At 49.8% G+C, this 22,174-nt stretch overlaps 1 protein-coding gene across 1 annotated transcript in view; it reads right to left on the minus strand.

Annotated features, from left to right (window-relative positions):
* LOC140428429 (uncharacterized) overlaps window positions 1–22,174 on the minus strand; it is a 66,385-nt gene extending 44,211 nt beyond the window's left edge. The window contains exon 1 of the mRNA XM_072514870.1: window positions 22,049–22,174. Within this exon, the coding sequence (XP_072370971.1) occupies window positions 22,049–22,100 (52 nt within the window). The 5' untranslated portion in view covers window positions 22,101–22,174. The remainder of the gene's footprint in view (window positions 1–22,048) is intronic.

Genomic DNA, 22,174 nt, shown 5'->3' on the forward strand with positions numbered 1-22,174 from the left:
CAGAAAGTTGGTTTACAGGTGATTAAGAAGACGTGAGTTCACTTCAGCCATTATCACAGCAGTCTACATCCCACCCCAGGCAGAAGTGAGGAAGGTGCTTGACGAACTATAAACAGTAATAAACAACTACGAAACAGAACACCTGGAGGCCTTGTTCCTCATGGCCGGAGACTTCAACAAAGCCAACCTCAAGAGTGTACTGCCAAAATTCCACCAGCACATCTCCTGTCCCACCAGGGGCAACAACACTCTTGACCACTGCTACTCAAGAATCAAAGGCGCCTACCGTTCCATCCCTCGATCACACGTTGGGAAATCAGACCATAAGACGGTGCTCCTTCTCCCGGCATACAAGCAGATACTCAAGCGGGAGAATCCAGCTAAGAAGGTTGTGCAGTGCTGTTCCGAGGAGACAGAAGAGCTCTTACGTGACTGCTTAGAGACAGTGGACTGGTCCATATTTAAGAACTCAGCGACCAACTTAAATGAGTATGCCACCACCGTCACAGACTTCATCAGCAAATGTGTGGACGGCTGCGTGCCAAAGAAAGCAGTACGTGCATTCCCCAACCGGAAACCATGGCTCAATCGCGAGATTGCCTCCCTACTGAAGGACGGATCTGAGGCCTTCAAGGCAGACGACCCTGACCGAAACAAGTAATCCAGGTACGACCTCCGCAAGGCCATCAGAGATGCCAAGAGAGAATATCAAACCAAGCTAGAGTCACAGACAGACTCTCGGCGGTTGTGGCAAGGACTAAACAACATAACGGGCTAAAAAGTGAAGCCGAACAGTATCTCTGGCAGCAGCGCACCCTTCCCCGATGAACTCAATGCATTCTATGCTCGGTTCGAGCAGGTAACCAACAATCCGCTTTCGAATGCCCCAGCAGCCCATAATTCACCCATACCCACCATCACAGCTTCCGAAGTCAGATTGGCCTTCCTGAAAGTGAACCCTCGGAAGGCGACGGACCCGGACAGGATCTCTGGTCGTGCACTCAGAGCCTGCGCGGACCAGCTGGCAGAGGTATTTGCGGACATCTTTAACCTGTCCTTACTCCACTCCGAGGTCCCCACCTGCTTCAAGAAGACCACCATCATACCGGTACCAAAGAAGAACCAGGCAACGTGCCTCAATGACTACCGACCAGTGGCCCTGACTTCAGTCGTAATTAAGTGCTTCGAGAGGTTGATCATGAAGCGCATCACCTCCATACTCCCAGAACACCTTGATGCACTGCAATTCGCATACCGCTGCAACCAGTCCACATCAGACACCATTTCCCTGGCCCTACACTCATCCCTAGAGCATCTCGAAAACAAGGACTCCTACATTAGACTCCTATTTATTGACTACAGCTCCGCCTTCAACACCATAATCCCAGCCAAGCTCATATCAAAGCTCCAAAACCTAGGACATGGCGCCGCACTCTGCAACTGGATCCTCGATTTTCTGACCAACAGACCATAATCAGTAAGAATGAACAACAACACCTCCTCCACAATAGTCCTCAACACCGGCGCCCCGCAAGGCTGTGTACTTAGCCCCCTACTCTACTCCCTGTACACACATGACTGCGTGGCAAAACTTGGTTCCAACTCCATCTACAAATTTGCTGACGATACGACCATAGTGGGCCGGATCTCGAATAACGACGAGTCTGAATACAGGAGGGAGATAGAGAACCTAGTGGAGTGGTGTAGCGACAACAATCCCTCCCTCAATGCCAGCAAAACTAAAGAGCTGGTAATTGACTTCAGGAAGCAAAGTACTGTACATACCCCTGTCAGCATCAACGGGGCCGAGGCGGAGATGGTTAGCAGTTTCAAATCCCTAGGGGTGCACATCTCCAAAAACCTGTCCTGGCCCACCCACGTCGACGCTACCACCAAGAAAGCACAACAGCGCCTATACTTCCTCAGGAAACTAAGGAAATTTGGCATGTCCACATTAACCCTTACCAACTTTTACAGATGCACCATAAAAAGCATCCTATCGGGCTGCATCACAGCCTGGTATGGCTACTGCTCGGCCCAGGACCGCAAGAAACTTCAGAGAGTCGTGAACACCGCCCAGTCTATCACACGAACCTGCCTCCCATCCATTGACTCCATTTACACCTCCCGCTGCCTGAGGAAAGCGAGCAGCATAATCAAAGATCCCTCCCACCCGGCTTACTCACTCTTCCAACTTCTTCCATCGGGCAGGAGATACAGAAGTCTGAGAACACGCACGAACAGACTCAAAAACAGCTTCTTCCCCACTGTCACCAGACTCTTAAATGACCCTCTTTCTGACTGACCTCATTAACACTACACCCTGTATGCTTCATCCGATGCCAGTGCTTCTGTAGTTACATTGTAAACCTTGTGTTGCCCTATTATGTATTTTCTTTTATTCCCTTTTCTTCTCATGTACTTAATGATCTGTTGAGCTGCTCGCAGAAAAATACTTTTCACTGTACCTCGGTACACGTGACAATAAACAAATCCAAGCCAATCCAATCCGAATGGAATTTTGTCCTTCATTGCTAGAGGGATGGAGTTTAAGACTAGGGAGGTTATGCTGCAATTGTATCAGGTGTTAGTGTGGTGATACACCACTGTACTTCCCTAGCATTGTACATAGTTATATAATAGTTGTGTGTAATGTGGCCCTGTAATCCTGTGTATTGTACTGTAGCTCTGTAGAGGTTCGGTCACCTGTATGTAACCTGACCTGGCCACGGAGAGCTCCACCTTGGCCACTCCCCCGGGAGTTAGGTATAAGACCCCGCTTCTGAGACCTGACCCATTTTGTCTGGGGTCGTCTGTGTCAGGTAAGCTTCCTTTGTAGTGTATTAAAGCCTTGGTTAAAGTCTCACATGTCTTTGTGGTTCTTTACGCTTAGTGCATCAGTTAGTGAGGCCACACCTGGAGTATTGTGTTCAGTTTTGGTCTCCTTACTTGAGAAAGGACGTACTGGCGCTGGAGGGTGTGCAGAGGAGATTCACTAGGTTAATCCCAGAGTTGAAGGGGTTGGATTACGAGGAGAGGTTGAGTAGACTGGGACTGTACTCGTTGGAATTTAGAAGGATGAGGGGGAATCTTATAGAAACATATAATATTATGAAGGGAATAGATAGGATAGATGCGGGCAGGTTGTTTCCACTGGCGAGTGAAAGCAGAACGAGGGGGCATAGCCTCAAAATAAGGGAAAGTACATTAAGGACTGAGTTTAGGAGGAACTTCTTCACCGAAAGCATTGTGAATCTATGGAATTCCTTGCCCAGTGAAGCAGTAGAGGCTCCTTCATGAAATGTTTTTAAGATAAAGATAGATAGGTCGTTTTTTGAAGAATAAAGGGATTAAAGGTTATGGTGTTCGGGCCGGAAAGTGGAGCTGAGTCCACAAAAGATCAGCCATGATCTCATTGAATGTCGGAGTAGGCTCGAAGGGGCCAGATGGCCGACTCCTGCTCCTAGGAGCAAAAATGCCAATCAAACCAAACAAAAACTTAAACTCTATAACAATGTGAAGTCAAGTCAGTGACAATACATGTCAGTGAAAAGCAAGTTATAACATTTATACATTTTCCAGCTCCCCAATCACAGTCGACGATCTCTCTTCCAGCTCCACTGCTCACTTCTGTCCCAAGCCTTCTGCCTTCATGAACGCCTCAGCCGCCTCCACCGTTTCAAATTAAAGATCTTTGGCGTTGTCCGTCACCCTCAGCTTTGCCGGGTACACCATACCAAATCGCAGTCCCTTGTTGTACAGTGCCGCTTTCACTCGGCTGAACGCCGCTCGTCTCTTTACTAACTCCACCGCCAAGTCCTGGTAAATCCGAACTCTCGCACCATCCCGCTGCACCTCCCGCTTCTGCTTCGCCCAGTTTAACACCTTCTCCTTCATGTGGTATTTATGGAAACAGATAATTACTGCTCTCGGCGGCTCGTTTACTTTGGGTTTCGGCCTTAACGATTGATGAGCTCGGTCCAGTTCATACCGGGAGGGGTCTTCACCATCTCCCATCAACTCCGCCAGCCTCTCAGCAAAGTACTCTGTTGGCCTTGAGCCCTCTGCCCCTTCAGGTAAGCCCACAATTCTCAGATTTTGCCGCCTCGAGCGTTTCTCCAAGTCCTCGAGTTTTGCTCGGAGTCCTCTGTTGGCCTCCACCACCCTCTGTAGTTTGTGTCCCATCGAGGTGAGCTGGTCGCTGTGCTGCGACACGGCCTCCTCCACTTCCTTCATCTTCTCGCCCTGTTCTCTCACCTCGGCCGATGTCTTTGCCACATCCACCCTCACCGGGGCGATTGCCTCCTCCACCAATGATCTCAGTGCGACCGCCATCTCCTTCCTCAATGCCTCCACGTGCCTCGCACACTGCTTCTCCAGCTCCACAGCCATCACCTCGGTCATCCTTTCCACTGTAAGCAGTGCGGCCCCACCACGCGGTCCGGCATCTGCCATCTTGTCAGCGCTGTTACTGGTCCTCTCCTTTGGCGGTGAACCCCCGTTTCCTCCCTTCTTCACAGCTGTTTGTGGCGTCCCTTAACCACTTAATATTTTTATTCTTCTTTCTTCAATCTCGAGATAAATAATAAAATAAATTTTAAAAATTGAAAAACTACATTTAGATTTTTTTTTTAAATTAAGAAAAAACTTTTTAATAAAAAAAATTTTAAATTCCAAAAATCAAAGTTCAAAACATCTCTTCCCCTGGGACCGGACTTCAAACTTCCCAAACATGCATTTTCAGCGGGAGGCCACCCGGTGTGCGCTGCTCCCCCTCTACATTCGGGCTGGATTCAGGCCTCGCCTCAGGCCACGCTCCTCCCCCGCCGCTTGCTTCGGGCTCGATGCCCCTGCTCCGCCGGTCACGGGGGTCCCCACCGGTTCCAAATCTGCCCGACCCGGGACCCGTCCCTCAGGCCCCAACGGCCGAAGAAATCCCGACCGGCGAAACCCCCGGAAAACACCGAAATGCCGCCGACCAGCGGGAGACCCTCTCCAGCACGACCGCTCCGCTCGCACGCGCCACCGGGAGTCGCCAAATGCAATGTTAGCATTCATGTCAAGAGGGCGGGAATACAGGACCAGGGATGGACTTCTGAGGGGGAATCCTATTGAAACGTACAGGATACTGCGAGGCCTGGATAGAGTGGACGTGGAGAGGATGTTTCCACTTGTGGGAAAAACTAGAGCCAGAGGACACAATCTCAGACTAAAGGGACGATCCTTTAAAACAGAGTTGAGGAGGAATTTCTTCATCCGAGGGCAGTGAATCTGCAGAACTATTTGCTGCAGAAGGCTGTGGAGGCCAAATCACTGAGTGTCTTTAACACAGAGATAGATAGGTTCTTGATCAATGTCGGGATCAGGGGTTATGGGGAGAAGGCAGGAGACTGGGGATGAGAAAAATATCAGTCATGATTGAATGGCGGAGCCATCTTGATGGGCCGAGTGGCCTAATTCTACTTCTATGTCTTACGGTCATCCTCCTATTTCTGTCCTCACTTTCATCTGGCACTGGGGGTAATCCAGAGATTATGACATACAAGGTCCTGCTTGATCATTTCCTACGAGCTCCCTAAATTGTGACTGCAGGACCCCATCCCCCTTCCTGTTTAAAGTCATTGGTCCCAGTGTGGACCACAACCTCTGGCTGCTTGTCCATCCCCAGATGAATGTCCTGCAGCCGTTCTGTCACACCCTTGACCCTGGCACCAGAGGGGTAACATACCACCCCGGAATCACGTCTACGGCGACAGAAACGGCCGTCCATTCCCCTCACTATCGAGTCCCTATCACTATTGCTTTTCCTTTCTTCTTCCTCTCCTGCTGTCCAGCCGAGACCCTCACGGTGCCACAAACCTGACTCTGACTGTAATCCTCTGAGGTATCAACACCCTCACCAGTGTCTGAAACAGAAACCCATTGGTGAATGGGACCCCAGGGGAGTCCCGCACAACCTGCTTCATGCTCCTGGACTGCCTGGTGGTTACCCATTCCCTCTCTGTTTCCAAACCCTGAAGCTGCGGTGTGACCACCTCTCTGAACGTGCGATCCACGTAGCTCTCAGCCTCGCCGATGTGCCACAGTGACTCCAGCCGGCGCTCCAGCTCTGAAATCCACAGCTCAGGTTTCTGCAGCTGGCAACACTTGCTGCACACACGCTCCTTTAGGAAATTGGTAGCGTCCACATTACAGGACACACATTCCACTCCACTGAGCTGTCCTGCCATGTCATACCTTTACTGCTGGAGCATTAACTCTATTCTACGTTGGGACTGGTATTGCCTCAGTATATAGATCCTAACTTTCCCTTATTTCAGACACTGGATTTCACACACTGCTCCTCACACTGATCTCTGACCAACCAATCAATTCATCAATTTCCTGTGTCCTTGAATTTGTCTTTTTTCCCAAATGCTGCCTCACAGAAGGTGAAATACTCATCAAATAACTCGCCTGCTCTCCTGTAGCAGAATAAGGCAACTTTCTGAAGGGTGAAAAATTTGTCTCTGCACCAAATTCCCGCTTTGATCCAGATTCCTAGAATTTACAATGCAGAGGCCACTCGGCCCATCGAGTCCGCACCAGCTCCTGGAAAGAGCACCCCACTCAAGGCCATACCTCCACCCCATCCCCGCAATCCAGCAACCCCATCCAACCTAAGGGCAATTTATCATGGCCAATCCACCTAACCTGCACATCTTTGGACTGTGGGAGGAAACCGGAGCACCCGGAGGAAACCCACGCCGACACGGGGAGAACGTGCAGACTCCACACAGACAGTGACCCAAGCGGGAATCGAACTTGGGACCCTGGCGCTGTGAAGCCATAATGCTAACCACTATGCTACCGTGCTGCCCAAATATCCTCACTCAGTCTGTACGCTTGAACGTGTCCCTTTCTCACACAGAGCTGTGAAGAGTCGTCACACGGATCTCTCGATTTGTCGACACCTTTTTCAGCATTGTTATTCTTATCTGATTAATCACTTTAACAGTGTCATCCAATCAGCATTCATCTTTCAGGTCGTATTCTCTTATAAGGAATGACCTCCCCTTGTCCCCTTTGCTATTTTCATGCCTGGTGTTGGACATCTCACCCTTGTTGTATTTATATTTCAACAAGGAAACGGGTGGTCTACGTTTCTACAGAAACGTTTGCAACATGTGGTTAGAAAGGTTGACAGCTTGATCAGTGTTAGCTGCTGAAGGAAGCTCGAATCCTAAACTGACCAAATATAATGTCCCAGCAAGCCTCGCGGTTTATCATGGCCATCTTTTTATACTTCTACACTGGGAGCTTCTGCCAGGGCCGGGGGGAGGAGCGGGGGGTGGTCAGGAGGTGGGCTGTGGGGTGGGGTGGACGGGCACGGAACACCATTGCCGCAGGTGGCAAGGCAGCCATGCAGCTAACAGCCCACTGTGAACTTAGGGCCAGGGGATGTAGAGGTCCCTCCCCCAGAGAACTGCCTAGGTGCCCTCTGGCCCCAGCCAACCCATCAGCTGTGTGGGCGCACTCCAGCACAATCAGTGCCATCTTGTTGTCTGGGATGAGTGTGTGTGGGGAGTGCAATGTGTGTGTGCGGCTGGGATGAGTGTGTGTGGGGAGTGTAATGTGTGTGTGCGGCTGGGATGAGTGTATGTGGGGAGTGTAATGTGTGTGTGCGGCTGGGGTGAGTGTGTGTGGGGAGTGTAATGTGTGTGTGCGGCTGGGATGAGTGTGTGTGGGGAGTGTAATGTGTATGTGCGGCTGGGATGAGTGTGTGTGGGGAGTGTAATGTGTGTGTGCGGCTGGGATGAGTGTGTGTGGGGAGTGTAATGTGTGTGTGCGGCTGGGGTGAGTGTGTGTGGGGAGTGTAATGTGTGTGTGCGGCTGGGATGAGTGTGTGTGGGGAGTGTAATGTGTCTGTGCAGCTGGGATGAGTGTGTGTGGGGAGTGTAATGTGTGTGTGCGGCTGGGATGAGTGTGTGTGGGGAGTGTAATGTGTGTGTGCGGCTGGGGTGAGTGTGTGTGGGGAGTGTAATGTGTGTGTGCGGCTGGGATGAGTGTGTGTGGGGAGTGTAATGTGTGTGTGCGGCTGGGATGAGTGTGTGTGGGGAGTGTAATGTGTATGTGCGGCTGGGATGAGTGTGTGTGGGGAGTGTAATGTGTGTGTGCGGCTGGGATGAGTGTGTGTGGGGAGTGTAATGTGTGTGTGCGGCTGGGGTGAGTGTGTGTGGGGAGTGTAATGTGTGTGTGCGGCTGGTATGAGTGTGTGTCGGGAGTGTAATGTGTGTGTGCGGCTGGGGTGAGTGTGTGTCGGGAGTGTAATGTGTGTGTGCGGCTGGGGTGAGTGTGTGTGGGGAGTGTAATGTGTGTGTGCGGCTGGGATGTGTGTGTGTGGGGAGTGTAATGTGTGTGTGCGGCTGGGATGAGTGTGTGTGCGGAGTGTAATGTGTGTGTGCGGCTGGGGTGAGTGTGTGTGGGGAGTGTAATGTGTGTGTGCGGCTGGGATGAGTGTGTGTGGGGAGTGTAATGTGTCTGTGCAGCTGGGATGAGTGTATGTGGGGAGTGTAATGTGTGTGTGCGGCTGGGATGAGTGTGTGTGAGGAGTGTAATGTGTGTGTGTGGCTGGGATGAGTGTGTGTGGGGAGTGTAATGTGTGTGTGCGGCTGGGATGAGTGTGTGTGGAGAGTGTAATGTGTGTGTGCAGCTGGGATGAGTGTGTGTGGAGAGTTTAATGTGTGTGTGCAGCTGGGATGAGTGTGTGTGGAGAGTGTAATGTGTGTGTGCAGCTGGGATGAGTGTGTGTGGAGAGTGTAATGAGTGTGTGCAGCTGGGATGAGTGTGTGTGGGGAGTGTACTGTGTGTGCGGCTGGGATGAGTGTGTGTGGGGAGTGTAATGTGTGTGTGCGGCTGGGATGAGTGTGTGTGGGGAGTGTAATGTGTGTGTGCGGCAGGGATGAGTGTGTGTGGGGAGTGTAATGTGTGTGTGCGGCTGGGATGAGTGTGTGGGGGGAGTGTAATGTGTGTGTGCGGCTGGGATGAGTGTGTGTGGGGAGTGTAATGTGTGTGTGTGGCTGGGATGAGTGTGTGTGGGGAGTGTAATGTGTGTGTGCGGCTGGGATGAGTGTGTGTGGGGAGTGTAATGTGTGTGTGCGGCTGGGATGAGTGTGTGTGGGGAGTGTAATGTGTGTGTGCGGCTGGGATGAGTGTGTGTGGGGAGTGTAATGTGTGTGTGCGGCTGGGATGAGTGTGTGTTGGGAGTGTAATGTGTGTGTGTGGCTGGGATGAGTGTGTGTGGAGAGTGTAATGTGTGTGTGCAGCTGGGATGAGTGTGTGTGGGGAGTGTACTGTGTGTGCGGCTGGGATGAGTGTGTGTGGGGAGTGTAATGTGTGTGTGCGGCTGGGATGAGTGTGTGTGGGGAGTGTAATGTGTGTGTGCGGCAGGGATGAGTGTGTGTGGGGAGTGTAATGTGTGTGTGCGGCTGGGATGAGTGTGTGGGGGGAGTGTAATGTGTGTGTGCAGCTGGGATGAGTGTGTGTGGAGAGTTTAATGTGTGTGTGCAGCTGGGATGAGTGTGTGTGGAGAGTGTAATGTGTGTGTGCAGCTGGGATGAGTGTGTGTGGGGAGTGTACTGTGTGTGCGGCTGGGATGAGTGTGTGTGGGGAGTGTAATGTGTGTGTGCGGCTGGGATGAGTGTGTGTGGGGAGTGTAATGTGTGTGTGCGGCAGGGATGAGTGTGTGTGGGGAGTGTAATGTGTGTGTGCGGCTGGGATGAGTGTGTGGGGGGAGTGTAATGTGTGTGTGCGGCTGGGATGAGTGTGTGTGGGGAGTGTAATGTGTGTGTGTGGCTGGGATGAGTGTGTGTGGGGAGTGTAATGTGTGTGTGCGGCTGGGATGAGTGTGTGTGGGGAGTGTAATGTGTGTGTGCGGCTGGGATGAGTGTGTGTGGGGAGTGTAATGTGTGTGTGCGGCTGGGATGAGTGTGTGTGGGGAGTGTAATGTGTGTGTGCGGCTGGGATGAGTGTGTGTTGGGAGTGTAATGTGTGTGTGTGGCTGGGATGAGTGTGTGTGGGGAGTGTAATGTGTGTGTGCAGCTGGGATGAGTGTGTGTGGGGAGTGTAATGTGTGTGTGTGGCTGGGATGAGTGTGTGTGGGGAGTGTAATGTGTGTGTGCGGCTGGGATGAGTGTGTGTTGGGAGTGTAATGTGTGTGTGCGGCTGGGATGAGTGTGTGTGGGGAGTGTAATGTGTCTGTGCAGCTGCAGCTTGTCAGCCTCCTGAGTGTCAATCACGGACCCGGCCAATCCCGCACCATTTCCCATTGGAATTGATTGTGTTCCACGTGGTGTCGGTGCTGCCCCTCCACAGTCACTGAATCGACCCGGGTTCGGCGGCAGTTTTGCTGTCGTGAAATTTCACTAATTCTGTGTCGGCGTCAACACTTAGTCTCAGAAACGGAGACTCCAGCCCAGGTCTCCCAAATGTAATTGAATTATTTGAGGAAGTGACTAGGTGTGTAGATGATGCAGTTGATGTAGTCTACATGGACTTTAGTAAGGCTTTTGACAAAGTGCCACACGGGAGGCTGATGAAGAAGGTAAGAGCCCATGGGATCCAGGGCAATTTGTCGAACTGGATCCAAACCTGGCTCAGTGGTAGGAGGCAGAGGGTGATGATTGAAGGTTGTTTTTGTGACTGGAAATCTGTGTCCAGTGATGTTCCACAGGGATCGGTGCTGGGTCCCTTGTTGTCTGTCGTGTACATCAATGATCTGGATGTGAATACATAGAACATAGAAAATACAGCACAGAACAGGCTCTTCGGCCCACGATGTTGTGCCGAACCTTTGACCTAGATTAATCATAGATTATCATTGAATTTACAGTGCAGAAGGAGGCCATTCGGCCCCCTGAGTCTGCGCCGACTCTTGGAAAGAGCACCCTACCCAAACTTAACACCTCCACCCAACACCAATGGCAATTTTGGACACTAAGGGCAATTTATCATGGCCAATCCACCTACCCTGCACATCTTTGGACTGTGGGAGGAAACCGGAGCACCCGGAGGAAAACCACGCAGACACGGGGAGGACGTGCAAACTCCGCACAGACAGTGACACAAGCCGGAATCGAACATGGGACCCTGGAGCTGTGAAGCAATTGTGCTATCCACAATGCTACCGTGCTGCCCTTAAGAACAAATAAATCTACACTATATCATTTCCCGTAATCCATGTACCTATCCAATAGCTGCTTGAAGGTCCCTAATGTTTCCGACTCAACTACTTCCACAGGCAGTGCATTCCATGCCCCCACTACTCTCTGGGTAAAGAACCTACCTCTGATACCCCTCCTATATCTTCCACATTTCACCTTAAATTTATGTCCCCTTGTAATGGTTTGTTCCACCCGGGGAAAAAGTCTCTGACTGTCTACTCTATCTATTCCCCTGATCATCTTATAAACCTCTATCAAGTCGCCCCTCATCCTTCTCCGTTCTAATGAGAAAAGGCCTAGCACCCTCAACCTTTCCTCATAAGACCTACTCTCCATTCCAGGCAACATCCTGGTAAATCTTCTTTGCACCTTTTCCAAAGCTTCCACATCCTTCCTAAAATGAGGTGACCAGAACTGTACACAGTACTTCAAATGTGGCCTTACCAAAGTTTTGTACAGCTGCATCATCACCTCACGGCTCTTAAATTCAATCCCTCTGTTAATGAACGCGAGCACACCATAGGCCTTCTTCACAGCTCTATCCACTTGAGTGGCAACTTTCAAAGATGAATGAACATAGACCCCAAGATCTCTCTGCTCCTCCACATTGCCAAGAACTCTACCGTTAACCCTGTATTCCACATTCATATTTGTCCTTCCAAAATGGACAACCTCACACTTTTCAGGGTGAAACTCCATCTGCAAATTCGCAGCCCTGCTCTGCATCCTATCTATGTCTCTTTGCAGCCGACAACAGCCCTCCTCACTATCCACAACTCCACCAATCTTCGTATCATCTGCAAATTTACTGACCCACCCTTCAACTCCCTCATCCAAGTCATTAATGAAAATCGCAAACAGCAGAGGACCCAGAACTGATCCCTGCGGTACGCCACTGTTAACTGGGATCAAGGCTGTATATTTGCCATCCACCACCACTCTCTGACTTCTATCGGTTAGCCAGTTTGTTATCCAACTGGCCAAATTTCCCACTATCCCATGCCTCCTTACCTTCTGCAGAAGCCTACCATGGGGAACCTTATCAAATGCCTTCCTAAAATCCATGTACACTACATCCACTGCTTTACCTTCATCCACATGCTTGGTCACCTCCTCAAAGAATTCAATAAGATTTGTAAGGCAAGACCTACCCCTCACAAATCCGTGCTGACTATCCCGAATCAAGCAGTGTCTTTCCAGATGCTCAGAAATCCTATCCTTCAGTACCCTTTCCATTACTTTGCCTACCACCGACGTAAGACTAACTGGCCTGTAATTCCCTGGGTTATCCCTAGTCCCTTTTTTGAACAGGGGCACGACATTCGCCACTCTCCAATCCCCTGGTACCACCCCCGTTGACAGTGAGGACAAAATGATCATTGCCAACGGCTCTGCAATTTCATCTCTTGCTTCCCATAGAATCCTTGGATATATCCCGTCAGGCCCGGGGGACTTGTCTATCCTCAAGTTTTTCAAAATGCCCAACACATCTTCCTTCCTAACAAGTATTTCCTTGAGCTTACCAGTCTGTTTCACACTGTCCTCTCCAACAATATCGCCCCTCTCATTTGTAAATACAGAAGAAAAGTACTCGTTCAAGACCTCTCCTATCTCTTCAGACTCAATACACAATCTCCCGCTACTGTCCTTGATCGGACCTACCCTCGCTCTAGTCATTCTCACATTCTCATATTTCTCACATATGTGTAAAAGGCCTTGCCGTTTTTCTTGATCCTACCCGCCAAAGATTGTTCATGCCCTCTCTTAGCTCTCCTAATCCCTTTCTTCAGTTCCCTCCTGGCCATCTTGTATCCCTCCAATGCCCTGTCTGAACCTTGTTTCCTCAGCCTTACATAAGTCTCCTTTTTCCTCTTAACAAGACATTCAACCTCTCTTGTCAACCATGGTTCCCTCACTCGACCATCTCTTCCCTGCCTGACAGGGACATACATATCAAGGACACGTAGTACCTGTTCCTTGAACAAGTTCCACATTTCACTTGTGTCCTTCCCTGACAGCCTATGTTCCCAACTTATGCACTTCAATTCTTGTCTGACAACATCGTATTTACCCTTCCCCCAATTGTAAACCTTGCCCTGTTGCACGCACCTATCCCTCTCCATTACTAAAGTGAAAGTCACAGAATTGTGGTCACTATCTCCAAAATGCTCCCCCACTAACAAATCTATCACTTGCCCTGTTTCATTACCAAGTAAATTGGTTTCATTACCAACTAAATCCAATATTGCCCCTCCTCTGGTCGGACAATCTACATACTGTGTTAGAAAAGCTTCCTGGACACACTGCACAAACACCACCCCATCCAAACTATTTGATCTAATGAGTTTCCACTCAATATTTGGGAAGTTAAAGTCACCCATGACTACTACCCTGTGACTTTTGCACCTTTCCAAAATCTGTTTCCCAATCTGTTCCTCCACATCTCTGCTACTATTGGGGGGCCTATGGAAAACTCCTAACAAGGTGACTGCTCCTTTCCTATTTCTGACTTCAACCCATACCACCTCAGTCGGGTGATACTCCTCGAACTGCCTGTCTGCAGCTGTTATACTATCTCTAATTAACAATGCCACCCCCCCACCTCTTTTACCACCCTCCCTAATCTTATTGAAACATCTATAACCAGGGACCTCCAACAACCATTTCTGCCCCTCTTCTATCCAAGTTTCCGTGATGGCCACCACATCGTAGTCCCAAGTACAGATCCATGCCTTAAGTTCACCCACCTTATTCCTGGTGCTTCTTGCGTTGAAGTCTATACACTTCAACCCATCTCCGTGCCTGCAAGTACTCTCCTTTGTCAGTGTTCCCTTCCCCACTGCCTCATTACACGCTTTGGCGTCCTGAATATCGGCTACCTTAGTTGCTGGACAACAAATCCGGTTCCCATTCCCCTGCCAAATTAGTTTAAACCCTCCCGAAGAGTACCAGAAAACCTCCCTCCCAGGATATTGGTGCCCCTCTGGTTCAGATACAACCCGTCCTGCTTGTACAGGTCCCACCTTCCCCAGAATGCACTCCAGTTATCCAAATACCTGAAGCCCTCCCTCCTACACCATTCCTGCAGCCACGTGTTCAACTGCACTCTCTCCCTATTCCTAGCCTCGCTATCACGTGGCACCGGCAACAAACCAGAGATGACAACTCTGTCTGTCCTGGCTTTTAACTTCCAGCCTAACTCCCTAAACTTGTTTATTACCTCCACACCCCTTTTCCTACCTACGTCGTTGGTACCAATGTGCACCACGACTTCTGGCTGCTCCCCCTCCCCCTTAAGGATCCTGAAGACACGATCCGAGACATCCCTGACCCTGGCACCCGGGAGGCAACATACCTTCCGGGAGTCTCGCTCGCGACCACAGAATCTCCTATCTATTCCCCTAACCATTGAATCTCCTACAACTATTGCTTTTCTATTCTCCCCCCTTCCCTTCTGAGCCCCAGAGCCAGACTCAGTGCCAGAGACCTGGCTGCTCGGGCCTTCCCCCGGGAGGTCATCCCCCCCAACAGCATCCAAAACGGTATACTTGTTTTGAAGGGGAACGGCCACGAGGGATCCCTGCACTGACTGCCTGTTTGTTCCTTTCCCCCTGACTGTAACCCAGCTATTCTTGTCCTGTACCTTGGGTGTGGTTACCTCCCTGTAACTCTTCTCAATCACCCCCTCTGCCTCCCGGATGATCCGAAGTTCATCCATCTTCAGCTCCAGTTCCCTCACACGGTCTTTGAGGAGCTGAAGTTGGGTGCACTTCCCGCAGGTATAGTCAGCGGGGACACCGGTGGTGTCCCTCACCACCCACATCCTACAGGAGGAGCATGCAACTGGCCTAGCCACCATCCCCTCTTACCTGACAGAATATAGCTGCCCTGTGGACTAACTAGATCTCCGCCCTCCGATTCTGCTTCCAGTCAGCTACACTGTCTGTAAACTCCTGCCTCTCTTCTCACTCTTTGCGGAAATGTCGGAAACAAAATGAAAGGAGCACCTTACTCCCTCCTCACCTAACTCCCTCGGTCACCAAACTCTTACTATAGCACTCAAAATGCACCAAATTCAGCACTCAGTGCAAACAAAGTCTGCACTGTAGGGGATCACTTTTATACTGTGAATCTAGCCTCTGAAAACTGGCCTAATCCAATTAACTTTGACCCAGAATGTGGGAGGTATGAAAGTAAATTCACAGATGATAACGAGGGATATTGTGAACCTCGTCAAAAAGAAAAAGGAGGCTTTTGTACGGTCTAGAATGGTGGGAACAGTCGAAACCATTGAGGAGTATAAAGAAAGTAGGAAGATACTTAAGCGGGAAATTAGGAGGGCGAGGAGGGGGTCATGAAACCTCCTTGGCAGGTAGGATTAAGGTGAATCCCAAAGCTTTTTATTCACAAGTAAAAAAGCAAGGGGGTGGCCAGGAAAAGGATTGGACCACTTAAGGACAGTGGGGGGAATCTATGTGTTGAGCCAGAGGAAATGGGCAAGTACTAAATGAATATTTTGCATCAGTGTTCACCAAAAAATAGGAGTTTGTGGAAGATGATTCTTGGGTAGGGTGTGTGGACAGTCTGGGTCATGTGACGTCGAAAAGGAGGAGATATTGAGTCTTTCAAAAGATATTAAGGTCGCTATGTCTCCTGGGTCAGATGGGATTTACCCCAGAATACTGAGGGGAGCAAGGGTGAAAATTGCTGGGGCCTTGACTCACATCTTTGTATCCTCATTGGCTACAGGTGAGATCCCAGAGGACTGGCGAATAGCTAATGTGGTAGCGCTTTTTAAGAAAGGTAGCAGGGATAATCCTGGAAACTATCGGCCGGTGAGCCTCACGTCAGTAGTAGCTAACGTTGGAGGGGATTAGCAGGGATAGATTTATACCCATTTGTAAACAAATGACTCATTAGCGATAGACAGCATGGTTTTGTGAAGGGGAAGTCGTGCCTCACTAACTTGATTGAGTTTTTTGAGGAGGTGACAAAGATGATTGATGAGGGGATGGGGGTGGATGGCCTTTGACAAGGTGCTTCATGGCAGACTGGTACAAAAGGTGAAGTCACATGGGATCAGAGATGAGGTGGTAAGATGGATACAGAACAGGCTCGGTCATAGAAGGCAAAGGTAGCAGTAGAAGGGTGCTTTTCTGAATGGAAGGTTGGGACTAGTGGTGTTCCACAGGGATCTGTGCTGGGACCTCTGTTGTTTGTAGTACACGTAAACGATTTGGAGGAAAATGTCGCTGGTCTGATTCGTAAGTTTGCGGATGACACCAAGGAGTGGCAGATAGTGTTGAGGATTGTCAGAAGATACAGGAGGACATAGATAGGTTGGAGACTTGTGCAGAGAAATGGCAAATGGAGTTTAATCCAGACAAATGTGAGGTAATGCATTTTGGTAGATCTAACATAGAGCGGAAATATACCGTAAATGGATATAGAAAGTTAAAGAGATCTGGGTGTGCTGGTCCACAGATCTTTAAAAGTGGCAACACAAGTGGACAAGGTAGTCAAGAAAGCATATGGAATTCTTGCCTTCATTGGATGGGGCACAGAGTATAAAAACTGGCAAGTCATGCTCCATTTGTATAGAACTTTGGCAAGGCTACGCTTGGAATATTGTGCACAATTCTGGTCGCCTCACTACCAGAAGGATGTGGAGGATTTGGAGAGGGTGCAATGGAGGTTTACCAGGATGTTGCCTGATCTGGAGGGTGTTAGCTATTCGGAGAGGCTGAATTGACTCGGACTGTTTTCATGAGAAGCATGAGGTTGAGGGGTGGCCTGATAGAGATCGACAAGATCATGAGAGGCATGGATAGAGTGGATGGGCAGACACTCTTTCCCAGGGTGGAGGGTTCAGTCGCCAGGAGGCATAGGTTTCAGGTCCGTGTGCAAAGGTTAGAGGAGATGTGAGAGGCAGGGTTTTGTACGCAGAGGGTGGTGAGTGCCTGGAACGCGTTGCCAGAGGAGGTTGTGGAAGCAGATACATTAATGGCGTTCAAAAGGCATCTTGACAAACACATGAATAGGATGGGTATAGAGGAATACGGCACGAGGAAATGCTGATGGTTTTGGCCAAGCTTAGTATCATGAGCGGGACAGGCTGGTTAGATGGGCAGAAGAGTGACAAATGGAATTGAACCATGAAAAGTGTGAGGTGATGCATTTTGGGAGGACTAACAAGGCCCAGGAATATCCAATGAATGGTGGGATCCTGGGAAGTAGAGAGGATCAAAGGGACCTTGGTATGCAGGTTCACAGATCTCAGAAGACAGCAGGAACGGTTGATAAGGTGGTTAAGAAGGCCAATGGGATTCTTGTCTTTATTAACCGAGGCATTGAATAGAAGAGCAGGGAGGTTATGCTGGAGCTGTATAAAACGCTGGTTAGGCCCCAGGAGGAAACTGGAGCACCCGGAGGAAACCTACGCAGAAACGGGGAGAACTTCAGCCAGAGAGTGGTGGTCTGTGGAATTCATTGCCACAGAGGGCGGTGGAGGCCGGGACGTTGAGTGTCTTTAAGACAGAAGTTGATAAATTCTTGATTTCTCGAGGAATTAAGGGCTATGGAGAGAGAGCGGGTAAATGGAGTTTAAATCAGCCATGATTGAATGGTGGAGTGGACTCGATGGGCCGAATGGCCTTACTTCCACTCCTCTGCCTTATGGTCTTATGGTCTAATTTGCAGACTCCGCACAGACAGTGACCCAAGCCTGGAATCGAACCTGGGACCCTGGAGCTGTGAAGCAACAGTGCTAACCACTGTGCTCCCGTGCGCTCCACAGAGTGGGAAAAATGAAGTAAAACGTCTTGGACATTACAACCTGGAATTCACTTGCTGTTGTGAGGAGGTTCTGGTGTAAATGGTGACTTTGTGGTTTCTAGGATGTGGTTTGCTGCTGCCTTTTCTTTACACCCTTGTTTCCTGTCTGACCTGAGGCCTCTGTGTGTGGCCTCTACTGAGGCTGATGACAGCTTCTTATCAGCATCAGTAACAACGTTCTGTGTAGATGTGTGAGCTCGTGGCCAGGGGTTCCTGTGGGTTGAACAGTGTTCAGAATATGTTTCAGACGCATTAGGGACACATTTGAATTAGTAATGAGCAATGAGCCAGAATTCATCAATAATCTGGGTGTAAAAGAAAGAACAATTTGTATTTATGCAGCACTTTACACATCTACTCGACATCTCAACGTGCTTTCCAGCCAATGATGTTCTTTTGAAGTGTAGTCACTGTTTTAATGTGGGAAAGAGCAACCATTTAGATAAACACTTGGAACACCACAATGTACAAGGCTACGGACCAAGTGCTGGAGAATGGGGTTAGAATAGATCGGTGCTGGATGGTCAGCACGGGGATGATGGGCTGAAGAGCCTCTTTCCGTGCTGGAAAAACTCTGGGACTCTGTGAATTTGGATAATGTATATTCGAGGCAGAATATCACACACCGAGATACTCCACAATTCCACAACAAGTACTGGGGAAAGGAGAAAGCTGCAATATTGCTTTTGGAATTGGAGTGTTTTTTATGAATGGATTTAAAGAGCTGTTGGAACTTAGAGCGGAGCCAACAGGACAGACTGATGTTACTGCAGAACACACTGCTCATTACTGAGACTGTATATCAGGGGGAAATACAACAGGACAGACTGATGTTACTGCAGAACACACTGCTCATTACTGAGACTGTATTTCAGGGGGAAATACAACAGGACAGACTGATGTTACTGCTGAACACACTGCTCATTACTGAGACTGTATTTCAGGGGGAAATACAACAGGACAGACTGATGTTACTGCTGAACACACTACTCATTACTGAGACTGTATTTCAGGGAGAAATACAACAGACAAAAGTTCAACTGGTTTCCATATTTTCTTCACTGAAACTAATCTAACCTTCGGTATCCCTGATCTCCCTGTCTGATTGTTTCAAACTCCTGAGAATATGCAAAATATTTGTACTAAATCCCTCGTGTGCTTTTCTCACACAAAACTGACCTTGTTAAATCAGGCAGAAAAGAACTCCCAATAAGATGAAGATATATTTTCCCCACCCCCATCTCTACAGGACACTGTGGAGGGTCCACACTCTGCAATCACCCTTGGATCATCACAATATCACAAGGACAGTGAGGCTCCACTTTGATGCAGAAAATGGTGCTTCCCCTTTCTGGCCCGGTTTGCACTTCTTGTTCTGAGAAGGCAGGACTGAACTCTGGAAGATTAACCAATCCCATTCCCGGCAGAGAGCCTGTCCCTTTGATCGGCAGGTTGGGAGATGATGAGGATGTTCCTGACTGTATTCTGTCTGTGAAACAGATCTGGTGAGAGCACAGGCTGACATTCTACAGCAGCAGTGGAGCTAAGCCCAGAATCACAGATTCACACAGTGCAGAAGAGGCCCTTCGGCCCATCGAGTCTGCACCCACACATGGAAAACACCTGACCTGCCGACCTAATCCCATTGGCCAGCACTTGGCCCATTACCTTGAATGTTATGACGGCTAAGTCCCCATCCAGGTACTTTTTAAAGGATGTGAGGCAACCCGCCTCTCCCACCCTCCCAGGCAGTGCGTTCCAGACCCTCTCCACCCTCCCAGGCAGCGCGTTCCAGACCCTCACAACCCTCCCAGGCAGTGCGTTCCAGACCCTCACCACCCTCCCAGGCAGTGCGTTCCAGACCCTCACCACCCTCCCAGGCAGTGCGTTCCAGACCCTCACCACCCTCCCAGGCAGCGCGTTCCAGACCCTCACCACCCTCCCAGGCAGTGCGTTCCAGACCCTCACCACCCTCCCAGACAGTGCGTTCCAGACCCTCACAACCCTCCCAAGCAGTGCGTTCCAGACCCTCACCACCCTCCCAGGCAGTGCGTTCCAGACCCTCACCACCCTCCCAGGCAGCGCGTTCCAGACCCTCACCACCCTCCCAGGCAGTGCGTTCCAGACCCTCACCACCCTCCCAGACAGTGCGTTCCAGACCCTCACAACCCTCCCAAGCAGTGCGTTCCAGACCCTCACCACCCTCCAGGCAGTGCGTTCCAGACCCTCACCACCCTCCCAGGCAGTGCGTTCCAGACCCTCACCACCCTCCCAGGCAGTGCGTTCCAGACGCTCACAACCCTCCCAAGCAGTGCGTTCCAGAACCTCACCACCCTCCCAGGCAGCGCGTTCCAGACCCTCACCACCCTCCCAGGCAGTGCGTTCCAGACCCTCACCACCCTCCCAGGCAGCGCGTTCCAGACCATCACCACCCTCCCAGGCAGTGCGTTCCAGACCCTCACCACCCTCCCAGGCGTTGAGTTCCAGACCCTCACCACCCTCCCAGGCAGTGCGTTCCAGACCCTCACCACCCTCCCAGGCAGTGCGTTCCAGACCCTCACCACCCTCCCAGGCAGTGCGTTCCAGACCCTCACCACCCTCCCAGGCAGTGCGTTCCAGACCCTCTACCACCCTCCCAGGCAGTGCGTTCCAGACCCTCACCACCCTCTGGGTAAACAGGTTTTTCCTCAAACCCCCCCTAAACCTCCTGCCCCTCACCTTGAACTTATCTCTCCTCATAACTGACCCTTCAACAAAGGGGAACAGCTGCTCCCTGTCCACACTGTCCATGCCCCTCATAGTCCTGTGCACCTCGATCAGGTCACCCTCAGTCTTAGCTGCTTTAGCGAAAACAACCCAATCCTATCCAACCTCTCTCCATAACTTAAACGTTCCACCCCAGGCGAGAGCCTGTTGAATCTCCTCTGCAGCTCCTCCAGTTCAATCATCATTCCTGCAATGTGGCGATCAGAATTACACACAGTACTCCAGCTGTGGCCTCACCAAAGTTCGATACAACTCCAACACGACCTCCCTGCCTTTGTATCTATGCCTCGATTGATAAAGGCAAGTGTCCCATATGCATTTTTTACCACCCGATTAGCCTGCGCGTCTGCCTTCAGAGATCTATGGACAAACACGGCCAGGTCCCTTTGTTCCTCGGAACGTCCCAGTGTCAGGCCATTCATTTAATACTTCTTTGTCACATTACTCCTTCCAAAGTGGATCACCTCACACTTTTCAGGGTGAATTCCATCTGCTGCTTTTTTGCCCATTTGACCATCCCGGATATATCTTCCTGTAACCCAAGTAGCTCAAACTCACTGTTAAACACCCGACCAATCTTTGTGTCATCCACTTAATGTGAAGGTTAATTCAACCACCCCAAATACATCCACTTAATGTGAAAGTTAATTCAACCACCCCAAATACACCCACTTAATGTGAAGGTTAATTCAACCACCCCAAATACACCCACTTAATGTGAAGGTTAATTCAATCCTTCCTAAATACACCCACTTAATGTGCAGATTAATTCAATCCTTCCTAAATACACCCACTTAATGTGCAGATTAATTCAATCCTTCCTAAATACACCCACTTAATGTGCAGATTAATTCAATCCTTCCTAAATACACCCACTTAATGTGAAGGTTAATTCAACCACCCCAAATACATCCACTCAATGTACAGATTAATTCAATCCACCCCAAACACACCCACTTAATGTCCAGACTGTCACTCAAACCCATTGTCACATTAAATGAGTAACAGAGAGGAATGGGAAAACCGAGTTTTCTGACCCGTGTTCCCAGTCTGTGTAACTCTGTGTCAGGTGCACTGAACATTCTCAATGTGGTGATAAATTCTGCTGAAACTCTCATGTCCAGTTTGAATGTTCTAACTCTAGAATTCACACAAGTTACAGGTGCAGAGACACCGCAGCACAAACCAGGGAGAGTTCTTTTAGAACAAGTTAAACTTCTCCAAACCAAACTAAAACTTGTACTTACCCCCAGAAACACAGAGTGACAGAGTCACAACAAAAAGAGTTTTACTGATCATCTCAACAGAATAACAATCCTCTTTATCCACACCGTTTATTGCAGGTCCAGTAAATACATTGAAACACAAAGTGT

Source organism: Scyliorhinus torazame, chromosome 1 (assembly GCF_047496885.1).
Source record: "Scyliorhinus torazame isolate Kashiwa2021f chromosome 1, sScyTor2.1, whole genome shotgun sequence".
NCBI lineage: Eukaryota > Metazoa > Chordata > Chondrichthyes > Carcharhiniformes > Scyliorhinidae > Scyliorhinus > Scyliorhinus torazame.